At 43.5% G+C, this 22417-nt stretch overlaps 1 protein-coding gene across 2 annotated transcripts in view; it reads right to left on the bottom strand.

Moving 5' to 3' along the window:
* Positions 1-20940, bottom strand: part of Otud4 (OTU deubiquitinase 4) — a 41489-nt gene extending 20549 nt beyond the window's left edge. Inside the window, exons 1-7 of one of the 2 annotated variants that reach the window (XM_005077729.4) lie at positions 20688-20940; positions 15721-15804; positions 11228-11278; positions 7399-7445; positions 6293-6365; positions 4562-4643; positions 2542-2674 (exon numbers count right to left, since the gene is read on the bottom strand). In XM_005077729.4, the coding sequence (XP_005077786.2) occupies positions 2542-2674; positions 4562-4643; positions 6293-6365; positions 7399-7445; positions 11228-11278; positions 15721-15804; positions 20688-20846 (629 nt within the window). In that variant the 5' untranslated portion in view covers positions 20847-20940. Of the gene's footprint in view, positions 1-2541; positions 2675-4561; positions 4644-6292; positions 6366-7398; positions 7446-11227; positions 11279-15720; positions 15805-20231; positions 20505-20687 lie in introns of those variants that run through there. The other variant, XM_040734804.1, reaches the window with a different exon arrangement.
* Between the last annotated feature and the right edge of the window lie 1477 nt (positions 20941-22417).

Raw genomic sequence — 22417 nt, 5'->3', positions numbered from 1 at the left:
TTATAAAATAAAGTGTTATGTGTGTATAAATCATATTACTAGTAATTTTTACTGACCTAGTAAAAACAAAAACAAAAATAGGAGTGGTGGGATGTACTATTTTGAGTGGTGGAATAACAATCTACAAAAGATTCAACATAAAATTTTCAGTAAGTATTAAAAAGTTTTAAAAGAACTGTTATAACCAAACTATAACATTTATAACAAAAAACAAATGTCTAAAGTCATAACCAACCTTTTGCTACAAATATACTTCCATAATCCTCAGTGCAACCCAAGAACCATCATCAGCCTACTTGTCATTCATTTACTCTACAAGTATGAGAGCCTACTATGTGCTGCTTAGTATGCACTGTTAGACTGCCGAGAGACAAAAACCGTTCTGGTACAAGCCAGTAAAATCTGATCAGAACATAAGAGCTACCAAGCACTATGGCACAGGAAAGGTGCCAAGCACAGCAATGTAAGATAAAACACAAAGCGTGAGAGGGAGGGAGCCTTACTGAAACAGATGCCTTTGAAAAAGAAGTAACGAGACAGTGCATCATATCATATCTAGTATTCCATGCAGAGGAACAGCACACACAAAGACTCAATGTGGAGAAAAGGTTCAAGATGAAAAGGTTCCATGCAGCCCCTGCATAGAACAGTATCTGCCTTTCTATCCTACCCCTCCTCAAGAAACCAACCCCTAGGTTTCAAAACCTCCAAATATTCACAAAAGGGAAGAGCCTGGAGTCTAGACCAGAAATCCCTCATCATTTCAAGTACACTTCAAGACCCATCAATATGAATGTGAAAACAACATAAGAGTGAGCATATTACACCTCTTTCCTAATTACCTCACTAAACTAATCAATCCTTGACAAGGTTATACAGTGTTTGTCCTCTCTCAAAACCGATGTGGCAAGAAAGCCCCCCCCCAGTACAGAGACTCACACTCGGAGCCTGCCACATGCTAAGCACTCTAGCTGCATGTATATATGCCATATGTATGTATGTATGTATGTATATAGCTACAGCAATTTTAATTATGTGTATACATTATATATGCACATAATGTAATATATACATATATATAGCTAAAGCAATTTTTAATATAATGGAAAGGTAAGCCACATTTCAAGGGAAGTATAAACGGGAAAACCAAGCACAAGAAAATCACACAAATCCTATCACATACCTGCTCCCCTTCCCAGGTAAACTCTCCAGCTTACCAGGCCCCTGTGTCCTGGATTTGCTTCTATAATACTACAAATATCTACACCATTCAAGAGACAAGTTTAAAGGCTCTCTGACTCTAAGTACAGGTAGCATGTTAAAACAATCCAGCCATCCTCTCAATTTCTCTGCTTACTAACATATCTGGATCAGGTTATGTATCTGGAGAGAAGAAGGGCAATTTCTCATTTGGGCACAAGTAATCAGCATATGTTAGGACAAAACGGACAGCAGCAAACACTGCTCAAGTATAAAATAATGGTCAAATCTTCATTGCAAATAAGAAAATTTTAATTTAACACATTCCTAGAAGCCAAGCATGATGATACACACCTGTAATGCAAGCCCTTGGGAGGTGAAGACAAGACAATCAGGGCTTAAGTCATTCTTAGCTACACAGTGAGTGAGCTCCAGGAATACCTAGGCCTTGACTCAGAAACAAAACAAGGGCCAGAGAGATGGTCCTGTTGGTCTTAAGATCCCATACAGATAGCTCGTGCAGAGGATCCAAGTTCAGTTCCCAGAACCTAGTCAGGAGGCTCACAAAGATTCTAACAACAAAGTATCTGACACCTTGGCCTCTGCAAATTATCTACATTCACACATAAATACATAATTTAAATATTTAAAAAATAAATAGCTAAAAAACACAGATCCACCAGAGGACGCAGCTCAGTGTAGTGTTTTGTCCAGACGTAGGATACTATGAATTTACTCCCTAGTACAGAAAAGAGAAAGGGTCTGGAGTCTGAATCAACAGACATACATACATTTTAAGGCATATTTGAAAGAACTAGGCATTCTCCCAGACAGTGGTGGCACACATCTTTAATCCCAGCACTCAGGAGGCAGAGGCAGGCGGATCTGTGAGTTCAAGGCCAGCCTGGTCTACAGAGTGAGTTCCAGGACAGCCAGGCCTCTTTCACAGAGAAACCCTATTCCACATGTGTATTAATTACATACATACAAATTCTCATTTACCAAAACAAATTCAAAGATGCCCCCATCATAAAATCTAGGTCAAATTCATGGCAGCAATAAAGAAACTTTACTGAAGATCAACATTTTATGAATACATCTTAACATATGAAAATGTTCCTGAGGTGACACCAGAAAGATACTTTAAGACTGAAATGTAGCCGGGCGTTGGTGGCGCACGCCTTTAATCCCAACACTCGGGAGGCAGAGGCAGGCGGATCTCTGTGAGTTTGAGACCAGCCTGGACTACCGAGCGAGTTCCAGGACAGCCTCCAAAGCCACAGAGAAACACTGTCTCGAAAAACCAAAAAAAAAAAAAAAAAGGCTGAAATGTATTCTTACCTGCAGCTGTCATCCTCAGAATCTGATATTTCACTGTTGCTGTCATCAGCCATTTCAGACGTCTCTAGTCCCATCATGATTTTACTAACATCAGTTTTAAATACCTTCTCATACAGCAATTCATAAAGGAGAGCTGCAATTAAAGAGGCACAGCAGGCAACATTACATACATAAGGTAACAGTACCATTCAACTTCTACAATTCTTAGTAGGTATATAGAACCTTCACAGCCAACAGCACCATTTACTCTTAAAGACACCTACAAAGTGCACATTAAGTTTGAAGTCATGCTTTAGAATACATTTTTTAAAACAATTAAAAGTATCAGATCTATGATGCAAACATGACAGGAAAAATGAAAACACACACAGTGAGCAATTATTTCATTCCACATACACTATACTTAAGCTGTGTCCTCACGTTTAATCCCAGCACATGAAATACTATTTTCAGTCAACAGGCTTAGTGATGTCACACAAACGGCCTAACCCTAACGTTTCGGAAGGAAAAATTAGGCAAAATTAAGTTTGCAGGAACGTAGCAACATGAGAACACGCTAACAAGCCAGGAGACGTGGCTCTCTCATGTTAGTTTTCCCGCTAGCTGTGACATTTCATGTTAGTTTTCCTACTAGCTGTGACATTAGATTCCTATACAACACCAACGAAGGCTGTTTGTTCCCTGCGATGTGGCTGCATGTTTGAATCTTACACAATGAACTAAAAGACACTTAGGGACTTGGAAGATAGCTCAGGTGATAAACGTTTGGCATGTAAGCATTAAAAGCATGGTTTGGATGCCTAGCACTCATATAAAAAAGCCAAGTGTGGCACCATGTGCTTATTATCCTACCACCAAGGAAGTGGGCGACAGGAGCCGCTCTACCGGCTTGCTGGCCAGTCAGTCTAGCCAAAAAGGTGAGCTGCGGCCAGATTCAGTGAGAGATCCAGGCTCCAAGTGTAAGCTGGAGAGCCATCAGGGACAGCCAAGCTGACTGCAGCCGTGTCACTCCCTGCCCACCTCCCACATTCTATACACACGCACACCTAATACAAAACAGCAGAAGGGAAGAAAGAAGGCTGGCCTCTAGCTTTCACGTGCGCGCACACACACAAACATAATAGGCACACTCACACAAAAATACATTCTCAGTCATCGCAAAAAGAAAGAATATTTATGTGGTCAACTTAAGAAAGCTTAAAAACAGGGAAATAATAACTTACCAAAAAAATTGTAACAAAAATTCAAAACCCCAAGCTGTGAGACTCATTTTCACAATGTACTTCCTGAAACTACGTGCACTAAGTTCAAGCTCAGAATCACCCACAATCAGAACAGTAAGGCAGTCTACAAAGGCATCTTTCCCAACACTGAAATGTCCTGACTCTGACTAGTTAGAAAATGGGGAGACACAATCCAAAAGATAGCTAAATATTCCCACCTCAAAAATGTAATATGAAATTTCAAAATGTTTACACTCAGACTTTTACTGGTCACTTAAGACTAGAAAAACTTGGGTGTGTAGTACATGCCTAATTCCAGTAATTGGGAAGCAGAGGTAGATGATTAGTCAAGGCTATACAGTGAGATCCTGCCCCAAAGAACAAAAAGGAATAATAAGAAAACAATTACATAAAACACTACAACTCCTATGAAGAAAAAGTACTTAAAGCAAGAGGGGCCATTTCTCTCCTCCTACAACAATATCTCATGTGTGCAGAAGGGGAAGAATTCAGCCAACCAGGCAATATTTGGGAAAACCTGTAGAAACAGGATGTCAATGAGGTAGCGATTGTTACTGACTAGGTAGAGGGTAGGGTGCTAGTGAGCATCCTACAAAGCACAGGGCCACAAGAATCTGGCCCAAAGTCTCTGCAGGGTCAAGGGTAGGGACCCTCCCTTTAAACACAATACAATCAAATGCCGCATTTGTTCAATCTACACACTAACAACTTGAAAAGTCAACTAAGGCTGTGTAGCTTAGGCTGTAACTCCTATATAAACACGAGAAGATACTTACACTGGCACACAGCAGAACTATCTTTATACGTTATAGGATAGACAATATCATAATGGTTTCCATTCGAAAAACACAGTAACACCTGAAGAGAAAGCAAGTGACATTTCGGTCAGTCACACATTGACATTCACAAAGTAAGCTGTGTCTCCAAAACCTCTGAAGTAAGCATTTTCAAAGCCATATTTCAGATCCAACACAACTTCAATTGTCTGTCACACTACAGCACACCACATTATGGTGAAAAGCCAGGCAACACTTGCAGTGCTAAGTTCTCTCTGGTGTTCTGTTTGTTGTTTTTGAGACAGAGTCCCATGTGTCCCAGGCTAGCCTCCTGCACACTGTATAGTAGAAACTGGCCTTGAACTCCTGACCCTCCTGTCCTCACCTCTCCAGTGCTAGGGTTACAGGTAAGCACCACCATGCCCACTCTGAAAATGTTTGCAGAACCACAAAACAGAAACAGTAAGTAGTCACAAGTGGTTGCACACATCTGTAATCCTAGCATTGAGGGCAGCTGAGGCAGGAGGACTGCATGCCAGAAGACTGTCTACATAAAGAGAATGTCTCACAAAAACAAAAATGAACACCAGACATCACATATGCTTTGAGCTATGTAAAGAACAAGGATGTTGAGCTGTTGGGATGCTTTGGTGGTTAAGAGCACTTACTGTGCTAGCAAAGAACCCAAGTTTGTCTCCCAACACACACATCTAGCAGCTCACAGCCACAAGCTGCATCCAGCTCCAGGGGAATCCGACACCTCTGGCTGGCCTCTGAGCATCTGGAGTCTCATGCACACACCCACGCACATACTCATAAACAAAAGGAAAAAATTTTTTAAGTTAGAAGATTATAAGAAGTCATTCCAAGTTAGTTTAGTGAGGAACTCAAGAGGCTAAGGTAGCAGAATTAAGAATTTGGTTCAGTATGTGCTTCACAGCAAGACTTTGGAAAGAAAGGGGGAGGAGGAGAGGGGAAAGAGGAGCAGAGGAGGAAGAGGCAGAGGGAAGAGACAAATCAGGGGGAAGAGAAGAGGGAAGGGGAAAGGAAAAGAAGGGGGAAGGGATTGGGAAAGAAAATATTCCAAAAGCACAGTAATGCTAACTTCTATGAGTCAATCAAAGTCAGTTTAAGTATTTTCTAAGTAACAGACTACTGCTACACAAAGAAATCTGCAATGCTGTTTGAAACATGCCACAGTCCAAAAAACTGACATGGAGAGCTCAGATCAAGTCCCACCAACACCCACCTTTCCCTTCCCCACCCTCAAACCTCTCCTTGTCTTTAAACCATAGCATCTCATCACTCCCTCCCCACACACACACACGTGACAGTGTCCTTCGCCTCGGCCTGCATGATGCCACTAAAGTAAAATTCTCTTACACTGAATCAGCTTGTTTTTCTTTCTAGACTGCATGAAACTTCCCTGGTGTTTCTATTCTATGACCACACGCTGTGGTGATACCAAATTTACCTTCCCAAAGGGAAACAATCACCACAGTGTCTGGACACAAACAGCCAACTTCCACAAGTTATTTGACTACTTAATATCATGATCAAAGTAATAATCTGGGTCACATAGACGTATTTTTCTTAAAAATATGGCTCAATTACTAACTTTAAAACACAATACCATAACTTTCATATAGCAATATTACAACAGTCATTTAAAATTATAGCTTAGGAGGTCAAGGTAATAAGTATTTTTAAAAATTTCAAAAAAAATCTTACCTTTTCAGGAAAATTATTTTCAGTTACTTGTGAAGGAGAAACATTTGGCTCCTGATATATTACAAAATCTTTCCTGAAAATAAAACTCAGATATTACTTTTCAAAAAATATTTTATTGATTTAAATTATTCATTTATGTATATATCAGGCAATATTCTAGGCACTGAAGACAGAGCAGAAAAAAAATGAAATAACTACTATAAAATACTGGAAGTACTGTTTCCAAAAACAAATTCAAATTAATTCACATGTAAGACATACAACATAAGTAACTTTAGAAATAAATTAAACTTTGTGATGGCATACTGTTTATGATTTATTAAATCTCCACTGGAGATCACATTGGCAAAGCAGCCACACTAGTTAGTTATAGAAGTTAGGAGATGGTGGTGGTACACACTTTTAATCCCAGGATTAAGAGGTAGACAGACCTCTGTTAGTTCAAGGGCACACTGATTACATGAAATTGATCCAGTCCTAAAAGAAACAGCTCACACAAAAGGTGATCCCAGCACCGGGGAGCACAGGCCTTTAATCCCAGCACTAAGGAGATGGAGACAGGAGGATATGTCTGGGCAGAGAGAGGAATATGAGGAGGAGGAGACAGGCTCTGAGAGCCTTTCACCTCTGTGAAGTGCAGACAGGATCGTCATTTCAGCTGGGTAAAGGTTAAGATCTACTGGCTTGGCTGCTTTGCTTCTCTGATCTTCAGCTTGAGGCTTGAATCCCAGTATCTGTCTCTCGCTTTTATTTTTCATGCTACAAAACCTGGCACCCCCAGATATTTGAGCTCTGTTCCTAGGGCCATTCAATGCCCTGAGAGTAAGTCCTTTCTCTATAAAACTGGTAAGTAGTTTTTAGGACATAGTCAAACTTTTTTTTCCTGTGCCTTTTTTCAAAATTCTCTCAAGAATTACAACATTGATATCTAGCCATTAAAATCCAACTGATGCAATTAAATAAAACAGACAAAAAGTCTTAGGGAAGATCTTTCACAACTGAGGTATAAAACAGCTTTTAGTTTTTAAAATTTTTAGTTGAATGTAATCTACAAATTTTCCAGTTATTTTATTCTTATTGCTTTATTTAAGAGTTATACAGTTTACCTGTACATAAGAGAAAGGGCACTTATTTCCACTTGTCCTACCCATTCCTGCAGTGAGGGAAGAAAAGTTAGCATGTAAATTTAGCATGTAAATATCTCACTTTTTAGAATGTACATCATACACACTATGGCCTACAATGTTGATATTGAGCATCTTCTAATGTCCAGACACAAGGCATGCACAATGTGCAACTAAAACACCAGAAACATAAAACGTATCTTTCTTTGAAGTAAAGTAGCTGGCCGTGGTGGCCACAGCAGTGGCGCACACCTTTAATACCAGCACCAGAGGAAGGGGAGGGGATCTTCCGCCAGTCTACAGAGTGAGTTCTAGAACAGCCAGGGCTGTTAAACAGAAAAACAAACTAAAGTCTCTCTAATAAGCTTAATGTATCTTCTTATAGGTGACCTTCCAAATAAATTCTATTATAATCTGAACAAGTAATTATCTCTTCTTCCTTAACCAAATTATCAGCCATCAAATGTAAAATGAGCAGTGGTAACACGCATCATCAATCCCAGCATTTGGGAGGCAGAGGCAAGTAAATCTCTGTGAGTTCAAGGCCAACCTGGTCTACAGTGAGTTCCAGGACAGCCAGGAACACAGAGAAACCCTATCTCAAAAACAAACAAACAAAAAAACAAATACAAGGGGGAGGGAGGGAGGGGAAGGGAGAGAAGCCAAAATATTAAAAAAAAAATGGAATAAAGTCTTTCAAAAATACACTGGCAATGCAGGACTTGTGTGTAAAGGAAGAACTTTTAATTCTAGACACCAGCAACTATTTTTTTAAAAAAATAAAAATAGATTGATGATTTTGAGGAACCAGGTAGATAGAGGACTAAGCACAAAAAAGTATGAGGGAATTTCTTTTCTGTTTTTATTTGTTTTGTTTTTCTAGATAGGGCTTCTCTGTGTAGCCCTGGCTATCCTGGAGCTGACTCTGTAGGCCTGGAACTCAGAGATCTGCCTGCTTCTGCCTCCTAAGTGCTAGGATTAAAGGTGTGTGTTACCATCGTCTGGAAGGGAATTTTTTAAGAGTTACTGATTGAAATTGCCAGTATTTGTGCTGGTGATTTGTGAAAAACTAAGCTGTGGAAAAATGTTAAATCCCCATGGCATATTACATGCAAGAGAGGACATCAATTTGGCTTCAACAAAGTTCTCATTACAAAGATTTGAAGCATTTTTTCTGTGTTCTCCCAGTACTGTAAAGGATAGAGGACTCAGGGGTAAGGATCACTGACTGCTCTTCCAGGACCTGGGCTCAATTCCCAGCACCCACATGGCAGCTCACAACTGTCCACAGGATCTGACAACTTCACATCAATGCACATAAAATAAAGTTAAAAAAAAAGCCAACAAAGGCATTATTTTTAAAAAGGACAGAAATGCTTCCCCCTGAGGATTAGAGGAAGCAATGGAACTTATCAATCAACTCTATTAGTCTTCCCTGTATCAGAAGAGAGGTGGAAAAACAGGGTGGTCTTCTATGTATGTTGCCAATAATGAAAAAACTGTTCCAGAGGTACCTAAGCAACAGTAGGGGGTTCTTCAGAAATACACCTAGCTAGACAACCTATCCCAGGTGCTCAAAAAATGTCCCTTCAGGTAGACCAGCCCCCAAACCACCCCCAAACAAATCAAGATCAGTTGTTTACACAGGCTCATTGCTTCTGTGGCCTCCCCACTTTCTAATCAGGACTTTACAACCAAAGCCTGAAGATTATGAAACATTGCAGTTTTCTAATTAAACTAATGAATGCCCTTCATAATTCTTTGTAGGTTCTCTACAGCCAGCAAAAATCACCTATAGTTTCTGTCATTTAAAGACTACTATTAACAGGTTGTTTCTCCTGTTTATGTATCAATTTTACGGTCAATAAATACATACTGGGCACCTAAATTAGAAGGTTAACTATGAAAATATCAAAGCAATAAAAATTATTTCTCAATCTTTGTCTTCAAAAAGACTTGTAAATAGAGGGAGAACTCCATGTTCAGGAAAATTAGTCTGCTCATATTATCTGAGGGAAGCTATTTTGGAATTACTCAAAAACAGCGTGGAGTATATATATTCAGTGAAAAAGCCTATGGAGGTATTGTCTCTAAGACTGGAGTGATACTGCAGTTATTCTTTTTAGATACAACCACCCACTTTTCTGTATATAAGAATTTTTTTTGTTTTTGTTTTGGAAGGGTTCCATTATGTCACCCTGGCCACCCTGGCCACCCTGGTACTCTGTGGGGCTGGAGAGGCAGTCCAGTGACAAGAGCATTTAAAAGATCAGGGTTCAGGGGACTGGAGAGATGGCTCAGAGTAAGAGCATCTCTTCCAGATGTCCTGAGTCCAATTCCCAGCAATCACATGGTGGCTCACAACCATCTCATTAAGATCTGGTGCCCTCTGCTGGCATCCAAGAATACATGCAGACAGAACACTGTATACATAATAAATATATACTTTGGACTGATGAATGAAAGGAAGGAGGGAGAGAGGGAGAGAAGAGGAGAGGAATGGAGGGAAGAAGGAGAGAGTGAGATAGATAGATAGGTAGGTAGGTAGGTAGGTAGGTAGGTAGGTAGGTAGGTAGGTAGGTAGGTAGATAGCTCAGGGTTCAGTTCCCAGTACCCACATGGCAGCTCACAATTTGTAGTTCCAACTTCCTCTTCAGACCTCAGGGAGGTGGGGGGACACCAGGCATACACAGGGTATATAGACATACATGCATGCAAAACACTTATACAAATAAATCCTTTAAAATATATTCTTGCTGGGCAGTGGTGACACACTTCCTTTAATCCTAGCACTAGGGAAACAGAGGCAGGAGGATCTCTGAGTTTAAGGCTGGCCTGGTCAACAAAGTGAGTTCCAAATCAGCCAAAGCTACACAGAGAACCATCTCAAAAAACAAAAATTATTTTTCCAAAAGAAAACCATGTAAAAGAGAATGTAGAAAACACTTGAGTCCTCAGATGCAGGCAGAATGGTGGTTAGGGAGCAGCAAGCAGAAAAGGAGGTGGTAATGTGGATAGAGGAGCAGCTTCCAACGCAACGCATGAGTGCCCTCCAACTGCCTACACAACTAATGAAGACAACTGGGAACTTCCCCACACCCAGAAATGATGGCTGAAGTGACAGATGACAGTGGACTGACCCTCTGCACTGTAAGTGAGCCACACATTAAATGTTTCCCTTGTAAGAGTTGCCGTGGCCACGGTGTTTCTTCACAGCAGCAGAGACCCTAGCTAAGACACGGGGCCTGAAACACACCGTGCTAAGGAAACTGCTGCTAAGCTGTATGCCCTTCCTACATTCTAAGACACAGATTTTCAGTGAGCCTTTTAAGCAGAGAAGGAAAGGGAAACATAGGAAGGACAAAAGACCTCTCCCTAAAGAAGTCAAGCTTTGTCCCATCCAAATCACACACATACCCTAGCAGTCATCCCAAAAGTCACCCATGTAGTTCCAGACCTTGTGTGTACCCTCCCGTGTCATAATGACAAACAAAAGATAGGACTCTCCTCAGCAACACAACTTCTAGGAAGAGTTCTAATTATCTTTCTTTTTTTCTTTTAGAGACAAGGTGTCTGTGTGGCTGTCCTGGAACTCACTGTGTAGACCAGGTTGGCCTCAAACTCACAGAGATTCACCTGCCTCTGCCTCCCGAGTGCAGGGATTACACCACCACCAGGCCCAACTATCTTTCAAAGAAGCACTGCACAAAGGGTACAATCGCTTCAACTGTCATACAATGTACTACCAATCTTCCATTAACTAATTTTAATACATATTTGGATACACACAAGAAATACAACTAATACATACCTGTGGATTTTCCAGACGTTTCAAATAGTCTTCAAATGGCCCTTCTATAAACTACAAGGGAAAAAGAGGTATTAGCGGCCTGGCTCAGTGGGCTACAGCACTTGTCACTTTTGCAGTCCCCAGCACCCACATGCAGCAGCACACAACCACCCGTATCTCTAGCTCCCTCTTCTGGCTAAGGTATCTGAACACATGTACCTTAGATGTGCTTACACATACATGCAAGAACATATACATTACATTTTTTTTTCTTTTCTTAGACAGGGTTTCTCTGTGTATCCCCGGCTGTCCTGAAACTCACTCTGCAGACCAGACTGGCCTCAAACTCACAGAGATCTGCCTGCCTTTGCCTCCCGAGTGCTGACAATAAAGGCATGTGCCACCATTGCCCAGCAAAAAACAAAAAACAACAACAAACAACTTTTAAAATTAGGAAGACTATCTGAGAAACATGCAAACAGCAGCAGGATTACCGTGTGAAGTTCACTTTGAGTCACAGGGTTCTTATACAAGCCTAGACTTTATCAGCAATGAGTATCTGTGTAAATCCTTAATAATGACAATGTAAACACAGTAAAGAATGTAAAGGAGGAAATGTTGCTGGGAAAGGTTTCCGGGAGAGGATAACTCAAGGTAAGAGCTGGATGGACACAGGGAGAAGCCACTACAGAGAGTGCCGATGTAGCGGAAGGAAGAGCACAGTGGGGAGACCTGAGCATCTAGACAGCTGAAGCAGGCAGCCTGGCAGCAAGCTGAATGAGAGGACAGGCCACAGAGGGCCTGGAAGGAGCAAGACACAACTTTCAACAAGACAAAAAGGGCATTGCAGACCACTGCAGACGGCACTCTGAACTGAGAAATATCAAAACAAGACTTTATTTAGCAGTGGTCAGTAGTGGGTATAGGCAAAATGAAACAAGTAACAGAAATTATGCTAACCACAAAGAGTAATAGGAAATCAGATAATTTCAATGAGATTTTTTTTACAGCACTGCTTGCTTTGTTTCTGTATCATAAAATAAGTTTACTCAATCTATACCCAACCATTTTTCATTTTCATTGAAACTACATAAATTTTAAAATGCGCTTTGGTAGTTTGAATGATGTCTCTACCTAGGCTCCTATATTTGAATGTTTGGTCCCAAGATGGTAGACCTGTTTAGGAAGAAGGGCTAAGAGGTGTGGGCTTGGAGGAGGCTGTCACTAGGAGTGATCTTGGAGGCTTCAAAAGCCCACACCATTCAGTTAGCTCTCACGGTCTCCAGCCTGCCAATCAGATTAAGCTCTCGCTACTGCTCCAGCACCATGCCTGCCAACATGCGCCCACTCATGATGGCCATAAATAAACTTACTGCCCTGTGCAACCATGAGTCCCAAATTAAATGCTTTCTTTAAAAAGTTGCCTTGGTCGTGGTGCTTTGTCAAAGCAGTAGAAAAGTTAATTAAGACAAGTGCTAAACAGTATTCTTATCTGGTCATTAAGTTCAATTTTATTTAACTTACAGTACTAGTTAACTTAGCAAGAGTGATACACTTAAACACAGAACACCCACAGAATCTTTATAGATTGTAATTCTTTTATAAATTGTATACTATCAAATTTCAAAACTGTCCTAAATCCCACCATGTAAACACATGTAAGTGCCTTACTAATCAGGCGCTGTTTTTCCATGACATGTTTACTTCCAAACCAAACAAACCCTAAAACCTCTCACATCTGGAAGACCTTCGTAGTATCCTAACACAAACCTACATCCAGTCTGAGTCTCTCCTTCCTAAGCACCTAATTCTCAGAGGTCACACTAAACAGAGGCCACACTAAAAACTCCTGCTCACAAACCCTTTTTCCAATTCTTCAAAAGAAAAAAAAAAAACTAGAAGGTGGTTTTGTCTCTATTTTGGGTTTTTGCTTGTTTTCTTTGAGACAGGGTTTCTTGTATAACCTAGGTATTCTGGAACTCCCTCTGTAGACCAGGCCAGCCTCCAATTCAGAGATCTGCCTGTCCCTGTCTCCCTTGTGCCGGGATTAAGCCCTGCACCACACAGCTGAAACTTTTTATTGGAAATTCTATCTTCTGACCTTATCTCCTAAAGTTATGTTGACTAAATAAATATATGTAAGGCACTCAAAACAATACCTGGCGTACAGGGTTCAATGCTAAAAACGTAAACTATTATCAACAGTTTTATCTCAAGGCTATAACGACTAATTCTTGGTAATTCCTGCAAATATTACAGATTACACTTTCCCAGCCCTATGCTGCAGCCACCATGTCCTAATCCTTCCATATCACCAGGTTCTGCATTATCAGCTTTTTAATAAGACAAGTTTTTATCACTACCCACCCTAAACCACAGTGCTCTCAATTGGCTTAAATACAGGGATACGAACTAGCAACACACTGAGAACTCTTTGCATGAGAACACTTAAGTTTTATTTATTGATAAAATGTCAATATTCATTATCAGTCAGTAAAGTTGTCATTCTATAGAAACCTAAGTCTTAAAATCAGTAACTCAAATGCTAGAAGGATTTGTTCCACTAACTACAACTACATACTGAGAAAGTTATACTACATTGCTGTACAACATTTTATTAATTATAGAATTCTGATATATAATTCCACAAGTTAAACATTTATAAATCCCCTTGATAAAAACAACTGCAGAACATGATTTTTACTCTGGATCTCAATCTGTTTTCAGCTCAGTTAATTAACAATCACAGATACCACTATTACTCTCAATACCTATGCCCTCACCAAGTCAAATAAGCTCCCAAGCTTAGTCACCCTTCCATGCCTCACGGTTCACAGTGCCTTAGCCATCATCAACTTGCTCTACTGAATACGTTGAATATTTTTACATCCTACACTAACATCCAACTTGTAGTTATGTTTAACTCTGGGTGTCTGCAGAGGTCAGGATGTTAGACAGGACCCATGAAATAGAGAAGGGAAAAGCCTCAAGGCAAAAGGGATTGTAGAACAAATAAGTGATTTCAAAGAATAGGTGGGGAACAGAGGTAAAAGGTTTATGTGGGGAAAAAAGCAAGGGAATGACAAAGTAGAGATGGAGGGTAGATTAATCAAAACTACAGATATTTTAAAAGCATTAAGGAAAGCCAGGCATGGTGGCCCACACCTTTAATCCCAGCACTTCCCAGAAGCAGGGGGATCTCTTTGAGTTCCAGGACAGGGCTATTCCATAAACAAAGTATCTTGAAAAGGGGGAAAAAATAAGCCTCAAGGAAGCCCTACTTTGTAAGACAATTTTTTTAAAATTTATTTTAAAAGGAGCTACCATATACATGGTGAACAATTCTGCTCATAGAAAATACAGTTTTATTATATGTAATTCTCAGTTCCAAGCATGGGTAAGTATCACCCTTAAAAGTTATTAGTCAGGGAGGCTTCAGAAGCCCCCAAAAGAACACATGCTATTGCACAGCTCTTAACTAGGTACCAGAACTAGATGGCAAGACCACACTGTTAAATACACCACAAATTTTGATTGGAGCACAGAGAAATCAAGCCAGAACTAACTGGAAATTTTCTCCCTGCTGGCTAGCTTTCATAATGCAAGGTGTTGGTCAGGCAGCTTGGAGAATAAACACAATGGCCTTTCTAGCCCTGAACCCTGCATGCTACACTATCAGCCTGCTAGGCAAGAAATACCCACTGGTCCAATAGAGGCACGACTGTTTGGACGATAAGCAACTGCTTTCGGATAGATGAGTCCTGCATCACTGGAAGGAGTTCATTGCTTCTGACCAAAGGTATGACTAGGGAGGTCATAGGCCCTATGGGTGAACCAACAGTTGTTGGTTTTCCTAATCAACATGTATTAAACTACCTTATAAACACTTGTGTTTTGTTTTGTTGTTGTTTGACACAGGGTTTCTTTGTGTGGCTCTGGCTGTCCTGGAACTTGCTCTGTAGACCAGGCTGGACCCGAACTCAGAGATCCACCTGCCTCTGCCTTCCTAGTGCTGTCACCCTGGCTCAGGGAAGTTTCTTTATGCAGGGGACAGAGACCAACACCTAACTTGTAAAAGTGTTGAGAGTAAGTGACTATGAGTGACCCATCCTAAAAGACAGCGACATTGACCTCCCCACCACCTACCACTGGAAGGGGACTAAGAGTGTGATTTGAAGGATGGGAGGAGACACTGTCTTCTAAACACAACACAGATTTGTGCATGCAAACTCACAGCAGTTGTGGTTACTCACACACACTAGTCAAAACTCAGCACAGACAGGGGAGGAGCTCACAAGACCTTGCTCCAGCTGAGACACTACTCTGGAGATTATGAGATTGACAAGGCAATGCACTAGGGGTGAGTCCAAGGGGAACAGATACGATCAAATCACAATGTACACATCTATGAAATTCTCAATGAAAAAATTACTTTAAAAAGTGTAGACTGAAATAACCAATGGCCAAAATGTAAAATGCAAGAAGACACCATCATAACTGAATTTAAAAATTACCGCTTCAAATTTCTCCCTGTTCTCTCGAAGGTAGTGAATACAGGCCATTCTAACTTCCACATGGCGAGACTGAGAGTGCAATACCTAAAACAAAACAAAGCAAAAAACCATTATTAAGCATTTTATTAAAAAAGACTTAAGTTACAAGCTAATGCCGTTTTTTCACTCAAAATTATTTGTGAAAAACGTTAACCTTTCCTGATTCTAATCTCTTCCTCTGAGCACTATGACATGACATATTGTGGTGGTTTGAATGAGAGAGCTTCTCCCCATACACATAGGCTCATATATTTGAATGATTTGAAAGGATTCGCATTAGGAGATGCGGCCTTGCTGAAGTAGGTGTGGCCCTGAGGTTTCAAAAGCCCATGCCAGGCCCAGCATCGCATGCCCTCTCCCCCAGATGTGGATGCAGCTCTCAGCTACTGCTCCAGAGTCTGCCTGCATACCAACACACTCCCCACCAGGATGACAAATGTTCCAAACCTCTGGAACTGTAAACAAGCTCCCAGTTAAATGCTTTCTTTCCTAAGAGTTGCCTTGGTCATGGTGTCTCTTCACAGCAATAGAACAATGACTAAAACACATAAAAATAGTAATTTATGAGCCTATTGTCAAGGGGGGCATTTTGAGACAGGGTTTCTGTGTGGCCCTACCTGTCCTGGAACTCGCTCTGGCTTGAACCCTGCCTCTGCCTCCTGAGTGCTGGGATTAAAGGTGTGAGCTACTGTCTCCCTAATGTCATTCAATAGAGAATGTCACCATTTCTCCTGAGGTCATTAAAATCACTCCTCTGAAGACACTGCTGCACCTGAGAGGCTTTCCTCTATTGCCAACCTTCTACAGTACCTTTGCTCCTCACAGAAAATAAAAACCCTGCTACCGAATACTGGGGTTCATCCTATGCTCATAAAAGAGGACATAAGCCAGACCTGGTGGTACAATGTAGGATCCAGCTATTAGGAAGGCTGCCTGCAGCAGGATATTTCCATGTTCAAGTCCTGCCTAGTCTACTAAGCAAACTCAAAGTCAATCTAAGCAACTAAATGAAAACCGATCTCAAATAAAAAATTGAAAAACGGGTTGAATAGATGGCTCAGTGGTTAATTTAAGGTCACTGGCTGCTCTTCCAGAGGGCCCAGGTTCAATTCCCAGTACCTACAAGGCAGCTCACAACTGTCTGTAACTCTGTTCCAGACACACATACAGGCAAAGCACCAACACATAAAATACACATAAATAAGTTGTATTTTAAAAAAGGATTGGAAAACATTTGGAGTTGGATGTGGTTGCACACACCTTTAGTGCCAGCACTCAGTAGGCAGAGGCCTCTGGGTTTAAGGCCAGCCTGGTCTACAGACAAGAGTTCCAGGACAACTAGGGCTACACAGGGAATCCCTGCCTCAAAAAACAAAACAAAAACAAAAGAGGAGAAGGGGGCAGAAGGGGACGGGTACAGACAGACAGGAATATCACTCAATGGTAGATCACCCAGCACATAAGAAGCCCTAGTCCAACCCCCAATACCAGAAGGAAAAAAGTTCTTATCAGTAACAGCCTTATTTGAAAATGTAAGCCCACTATTGTTTCAAAATAATTATGTGTAACTTTATCAAGCTTGCAAAATTCAAAATGCCCAAATGGGCAGCCATGCTAAACTGAGTGATGTCATCCCAAGAGGCTGTGGATTTGATCTTAGATCTAAACCCAGGGCCAGCAAGATGGTTCAGCTGTTAAAGACCTTTACTGATTTGATCCCCAGAACCTGGTGGAAGAAGGAATTCCCACAAATGTCTGTCTTCTATACATACGACGTGATATGTTCAAAGACACACACAAAAATTAACAAGTAAACACACACAAAAAAAAATCAAAGTACCAACCAAAAAGTAGTTCAGATCTCTCATTGTAGCCTCCTCAATCAATTCAAAAAAAGAAAAAATTCACTGGAATTTATCTCTTACCAAAATTTGAACTCTGAAATGAAATAAACTAAATTTCTCATCAAATGCTAGTCTTCAATACTTTCACCACACTTAAATACTGTAATACTGAATAAAGTAAATTACTGTCTATTAATATGTATCTCAAATAAAGGTATTCCCAGTACTCCACAAGTTCAAGGTTAAAACTCACATCCCATAGCATTACCCATATACATTTGAAGTAACACATCACGTCAAACTATCAAGAACTAGGACCCAATGCACATTTTACACCTCTCTTGGATAACAGGCAGGGCTCATTTATACAAGAACCACAGATGCAACTTCCCTTGATAGCCAGTATATTCTAACAAGCCAAGAGACCGAAGATGTAATCTTTAAGGTTAGCTTTTTCAATTTACCTCCTGGTTTTCAGATTAATTGGGTAAACCTTCCTTATAGTTTTAGCGCATTATTAAAAAGTATCCTCAAACAGTCTAAGCCTCCTTCATCACAAGGATCCACACATTTTTAAACGCACCAACTGTTGTTTGCCATTTCAACAAATTACATTTGGCAATCTATCTTTCCTAGAAGCTACATCAGACACTGTTATGAATCAAGCAGTATTAATGTGAGCCACAATGTCATCCGATAGGGCTTTCCTGCCCAGCAAAGCGCCTCCAGTGCTAAAGCCGTTCACCTAACAACAGGTGGCAAACAGACGTTCCCAGAGCTTGTTTCTCAGCAGTAATAGTATCAGGAATATCTATTTTTTTCTCCATTTAACAAAGGCTTCAGAACACGGCATCAATCTGAGCCTGATGCTCAGATGCAAACTCTCATCAACATCCACAAGTGTAGAACACTGTAAATTTATTCAAACAACTCAAGAAAGCGAGGGTTAAATAAATGACATAAATAAATGACAACAGTAAATTACTTCTCAAGTCTCTGGACACTCAAGTCTACCGGTCTGATATGTCCCTACATGAAAATAGGCTAAAGGTAGAGCCTTTGAGACAAGGTAGCGGTAAACACTGGGAAAAGCTGAGACACTGTTTTAGCAAGTCCTCTAAGAGCGCCCTATTTTTAGCTCCATGGCTAGGAGATGATTCAGGTCAGGCTTCCTGCAGGCCCACATCCATAAGTGTAAAAAAAGGGAAGAGCCTATCTAAATCAGGTAATCTGAAGGGAAAAGACTACTCCCAAGAAGTCTCGTCCCCTTCTTTTAAAGACTGCTATTTAGCTTATTGACTCTTTTTAAAAATATTTATTGTAATTTTTACCAGAAAAAAATTTTCTCCCAAAACAAATCCTTTCTACATGTTTTTAAACAGTAGTGGAGGTTAATAGTGCACTTTCCTCACCATTACCATTACTTAGTCCCCAAAGCTAGGCTCAATAGACTCAAGTCCCCAAATCCTGTGACAAAAAAAAAAAAAAAGGGCTTACCCGAATCAATGGATTCTTAGTGCATTACATATGCACTGACTGGGTCCCTTACAAGCTTCTATTCTCTTCCCCAGGGATCCATGGCATATACATCATGGACACCCTTGAGCTTCAATTTAACTAGGACCTGGATAACTCAACTCCAAACATTAACCTCTACTGCCTTCCTTCACAAACTTGCTAAAGCTAGCACTGTATAAACAGACTTTACTTCGCCTCTTCTGTTTCTAGAGGTGTTAAGGAGCCCAAGAAGGCTGAGACAAGGAAGCAGAATCTTCTCCATCTGGAAAAGTCACAAAGGGAGCAGACTGTTTACTTACTAACAGTAAGGACTGGGGTGGGTGTGTAAACACCCCACCCACATTGGAGCTTCCTAATTCTCTGAAAAGGAGAGAGGTCTTAACAAACCGAAATTGAAAACGGTAGGTTGGCTCGGTAAGCATTACAGAGAATGTTTCAATGGACACACCTGTCACACTATGCAGGCCTCTTTAGGGGTTTCTCTGTGTACCCCCGGCTGGCCTCAAACAAACCCGCCTGCCTCTGCGGCCCAAGTGCTGGAATGGAAGCTTGCACCACCACACCCAGCAAGCAAGGGGCTCTCTTGTTTAAAGATGTTCTATACTTACCCATTCTGAAACACACATGGCCTGGTGGTTTTAAAATAGAAATCTTAAAAGCTGGCTAGCACACAAAAACAGTGAGAAAAACGAAACAAAACCACTAAAAACTCTAAGCAAAGGCAAGCAAACTGTGTTAAAGGTAGGAAGCCAGAGCAGAACTGTGAAACTGCGTTTCATCCAACTACTTTAGAAGCTAGTTTTCAAACAGAGGATGGGTCTTGGTGACCCCCCAAACCTACAATATGGCTATACAACATGGAGAAAAGAGCTCTCTCAAACAAAACATCCTGAGTACCCTTCCCTGGAACTCCTCCCGGTACTCACTTTTCTTTAATAAATGGGCCTACTGGGGAATAATTCTGGTCATTAACGAAGGGGGAAAAAGAGAGGAGATATGCCTAGACTGAAAATCCCCAGTTAATACCATCCTATTATTATTCAAAGACTATATCAGAATTCTTTGCTAACTTTTCCCTGGTTCCCACAAAATATACAGCGTAGAACCTACTCAGATAGTCACAGAAAGGTCGCTTCCCTTAAACTCCAAGCTGGCCTCCTGCTTCGGCGTGACACTGGTGAGACTGACTACCCCGCATTCCAAAGTCCAGCAGCAGGGAAAAACAGAAAAAATCTGTGATCCACCAGCAGCCCTGGGTGCAGCACCTCCGAGCAAACATGCGCTTCGCTGGTGCGGACCAGGGGCGGCTAAAGACCTGAGCGCAGGTGAGTGCGCTCAGAAGCCAGCACGTCGCCGGGTCCCCCCGGCCGGCCGTCACGCTCCCTCGCTGCGAGCAGGCCGCCGAGATGTCCTCGGGCCGGCCCGTCCCGAGCCGACGCCACAATGGGCCGCTGTGACGACAGCGAGCCACACGCAGCCCCGCCGTGGGCGGCCAAGGCAGCCGCGGGCGGGCGGACGGGAGAGCGACGGGCGGCACCCAGCCCCGCGCCCGCCCCGGTCCTTTACCTGCTCGGCCACAGCCCGGAACAAGCACGAGCCGTCCTTGGCGACCAATTTCCGATACAAGCCCAGTTTGCGCAGATAGGCGTCCATGGGCGTCGCATCCTCGAGCGGCCCCACGCCGCCCTGGTCCCCGCCGTCGGGCGCGCCGACGGCCGCCTCCATGTTGCCGGCCCGCTGCAGGAGTGCGCGGCGCGGGGCTAGCCCCACATGGCCGCGTCGCCGGCGGCTCGACGCCCCGGCCTGGGACGGGCTGCGGCTCGGGCTCGGGCGCGGCGAGAGGCGGCAGGAAGCGGCGGCCCGAGGCGGCGGCCCGCGCTCTCCGGGCGCATTAGGGGAGCCCTGCCTAGTGCACGGCCACCCGCACGCGGCCGCTCCGCGGAGGGACACGCGCCTGCGGGCCGCGAGAGCGAATGGGAGAGAGGCCCCGGGGGGTCGCCGCCCCCACAAGTTTCCGGGTCCCGGCCCGGCGAGAGGGGAGGAGAGGAGAGGAGGAGAGCTTGGCCGGCGCGCGCCACCGGGGCGGCGGAGGTCCGGCGAGGCCTGCGTCCGCCGCGCGCGCCCCCACGCAGAGAGAGAGAGAGAGACGAGGAGAGCCGGGGCGAGGGAGAGAGAGCGGAGACAGAGAGCGAGCGAGCCGCGGCCTCTCGCTTCCCCACCTCGCCGGAGGGCGCCTGAGGGGCGGGGAGCGAGCGGGAAGGGGCGCCCGGCGGAGGGCAGCAGCCTCGCAGCCTAGAATTTGTTTTCGCTTTCGGCCGGCAGCGCGGAGGATGACGGGAGCTGTAGTCTGAGCCGCGGCAGGAAGTCGGCGGGCCAAGGGCGGGGACGCCTGGGCCGGCCTGCCCGGAGGGGAGGCGCCCCACAGGCTCGCGGACTACAACTCCCGACCACCCTGGCGGCGCCGTCCCGAGGGCCGACTTGGCGCTCCCCGGGCCGCGTCCGCGAGCAGGCCCGAGGGTGTCTGCCGCCTACGCGGAGGACCTGCGCGCGCCGCCCCGCCCCGCTCCGCCCCGCCCTCTCCGCCGGTCTCCCGCCCTGGCCGCGGCGGGGCGGTGGGAAGCGCGCGAGGCCGGCGCGCGTGGGGCTGCCAGGGGCACGGTGGCGGTGCCACCGGCCCTTTGTGTGTGTGTCCCCCAAACAGGGGGCGCACCTGTCTGCGCGCCGCCCACGGCCCGCCCCGCCCGCGTTGCCTTCCCGGTGGCCTGACGCCTGGAGCGGAAGACCGGGCGGATTGGCTGCGCCGGCTCCTGGGACCGCCCGCCCGAGGCCTCCCGGCGGTGACCCTCAGTCCAGCGCGGACGGGCGGGCTGGCGGATGGCTGGCTCCTCTGCCAAAGGCACGGCTGTCCTCCCGGTCACCGCAGCACAAAGGGATCTCACTTTTAGAAGAATTTGTTTTGTTTTTTAAAGTTCGGGGCCACCCTGCGTGGAATCCGAGCTGAGTTAGAGGCTTCAAACTCCAGTTGCTACCCTCCAAAGTTGCAGGATGGGAAATGAGCGGGCCAATTGGGTTTCAGAATCCGGTACTTAGCGTCCTTTTGGGACACCAGAATTTCACCAGTAGCATCTGGTTATCAGTTAAATTATTAAAACTTCGACCTTGAGGAAGGAGAAAAGTGGTAAATTACATTGGGTTTAAAGGTGTAGTCCAGGCTTAGGAATGGGGCCAAGACAGGCCAGATGGTAGGAATCCAACAAGTTACTGAACATGTAAGTTATTAATATTTAAATGTTCCT

The sequence above is a fragment of the Mesocricetus auratus genome, unplaced genomic scaffold (assembly GCF_017639785.1).
Source record: "Mesocricetus auratus isolate SY011 unplaced genomic scaffold, BCM_Maur_2.0 Super-Scaffold_100041, whole genome shotgun sequence".
In the NCBI taxonomy this organism is placed as follows: Eukaryota; Metazoa; Chordata; class Mammalia; order Rodentia; family Cricetidae; genus Mesocricetus; species Mesocricetus auratus.
The sequence above is the reverse complement of the archived record's forward strand: the minus strand, read 5'-3'. Positions and strand labels throughout refer to the sequence as shown.